Below are 1,821 nucleotides of genomic sequence, written 5' to 3'. Positions count from 1 at the left end.
GATGCCACATTCATTTCATAAAGTCTAGAATCTTGAATTATTTCCTTAGCATACAGATTGAATAGTTACAGAGTAAAGAGATAGTCCTGACACACGTTTCCTGATTTTAAGCCATGCATTGTTCCTTTGCTCTGTTTGCACACCACCTCTTGGTCTAGGTATAGGTTTTGTATTAGCACAATTAGGTGTTCTAGGATCCCCATGCTTCCCAATATTAGCCATAATTTGTTGTGATCCACACAGTAAAATGCCTGTGCATAATTAATAAAACACAAGTAGACATCCTTCTGGAGCAGTGAGGGGAAGGGATGGTAGAGTGAGTTTGGGGTGTGCTCCTGTCTCAAGCTGGAGAGCCATGGGGAACAGCAGGAACAGGTTTGAAGGAAAGGGTCTTGTCCCAGGGATGAAGTCCTGAGGAGCCTAAATGGTTTTATTTAAAAGAAAGGTTTTTTAACAGAAAGACTGCTAAGCATTTAGAATAAAGACTCAAATGGCTAAGAGGCTTTCTTTAAGTAATTACCATTTTTTGGAGCAGAAATCAGGACTCAAAATATGCTGTAGAAGAAATGAGATCTTTATTAACCCCTAGGGCACATTTCAATACATAGGCAGATGTAAAATGTTGGAACAAGGAAAGCCAAGGCACAATGAAGGACCTGTAAGAGTCCCTAGAGCTCACCACGGGCACACAGAAGAGGCCTTTCCCTTCATCAAGAATCTGAGTGGGGTAAACTGCTGTGCTGGTCCATTGAGATAGGCCAAACCACCCCAGCCTGGCTGACAAGAATGTGGAGCCATGACATCAGGAACATCAGAACTTGCTGGCATAGAGGGTTATCATCCACTTGGGCATTCGTAGGAAGCTGGGTATGTAGCTGGCCAGCCAGCCCCGCTTGGAAGTGTGTGTCAGAAGAAATTTCATGGATAGATAGTCATGGACAGGGCGGCCTGGGGACAACAGGAACATGATTAGACTCTTGTCTCCCATTCATTGAACATTCCAGTCTAGGCTGATATGACTGAGCGAGAAGCGAGGAACAAAAGGCCGTGGAGAAAGTAAGCAGACAACAGAAAAAGAGAAGTAAAGGCTGGTTCTTGGGCCCAGAGCACTTACCATCTACATCCTTAATGCCATAGCGTCGAGCAAGGTCACAAGATGGCAATACCTTCCCACTTAGTCTCAGGATATTGGGGTCTGTGGATACATACATAGTAAGAAGTGGCATGGGAGTGTGGCACACAATAATGGGGTTTGGGTTCAGTGGGACAAGGCACCACTGACACAGGCTCAGGAATATAGGACAATTGTTTTTCTCTGTTCTTAGGAAGGCTCCTAAGCCTCTGGGTACTGGCCACTTCCTAGGAGCTAGTTCCTAATGGCTCCAAAACTCAGACTGAGAATCCTGTCTTTGGGATTCAAGAAGCCAGAAGAAAGGGGAAAAAAAAATTTAATTTTCAACTATTTCCCGAACCCGGATTTGGTGACTGGCTGCTATATTCCTTCCATGCCTTTTGTTTTGTTTTGTTTTGACAGCTAACTATCCCCAACCTCCTTACCTGTTGCTAAAGCCACAATGAATTTGCCACTCAATTCTGTGGTCTCTGCAATTGAGAAATCAGACATAATCTGTACAGAGGACAGAAAGAGAAAAGGTTAGTATTGGAGTCTTCTTCTTTCAGCTTCTGTTCCAGGAAAGAGTCCTTCCTTGTTCCATCGACAGAACCATCTTCTCCCCAAATGTGGATAAGCCTGTACCCAGCGACTGGGATCCACTGCCATTCCTGAAGCAGGAGATGCTGACTGTGAGTACCGACAAGTGT

The 1,821-nt window shown here is 44.5% G+C and overlaps 1 protein-coding gene across 1 annotated transcript in view; it reads right to left on the bottom strand.

Annotated features, from left to right (window-relative positions):
* Positions 1-811: 811 nt before the first annotated feature.
* The window catches only part of DHRS1 (dehydrogenase/reductase (SDR family) member 1), a 62,476-nt gene continuing 61,466 nt past the window's right edge, over positions 812-1,821 (bottom strand). The window contains exons 8-10 of the mRNA XM_006903269.1: positions 1,558-1,631; positions 1,115-1,195; positions 812-948 (exon numbers count right to left, since the gene is read on the bottom strand). Of these exons, the coding sequence (XP_006903331.1) occupies positions 812-948; positions 1,115-1,195; positions 1,558-1,631 (292 nt within the window). The remainder of the gene's footprint in view (positions 949-1,114; positions 1,196-1,557; positions 1,632-1,821) is intronic.

The sequence above is a fragment of the Elephantulus edwardii genome, unplaced genomic scaffold (assembly GCF_000299155.1).
Source record: "Elephantulus edwardii isolate Elephantulus edwardi_28Jun2011 unplaced genomic scaffold, EleEdw1.0 scaffold00550, whole genome shotgun sequence".
Classification (NCBI taxonomy): domain Eukaryota; kingdom Metazoa; phylum Chordata; class Mammalia; order Macroscelidea; family Macroscelididae; genus Elephantulus; species Elephantulus edwardii.
This window is presented reverse-complemented; position numbering and strand designations above follow the sequence as displayed.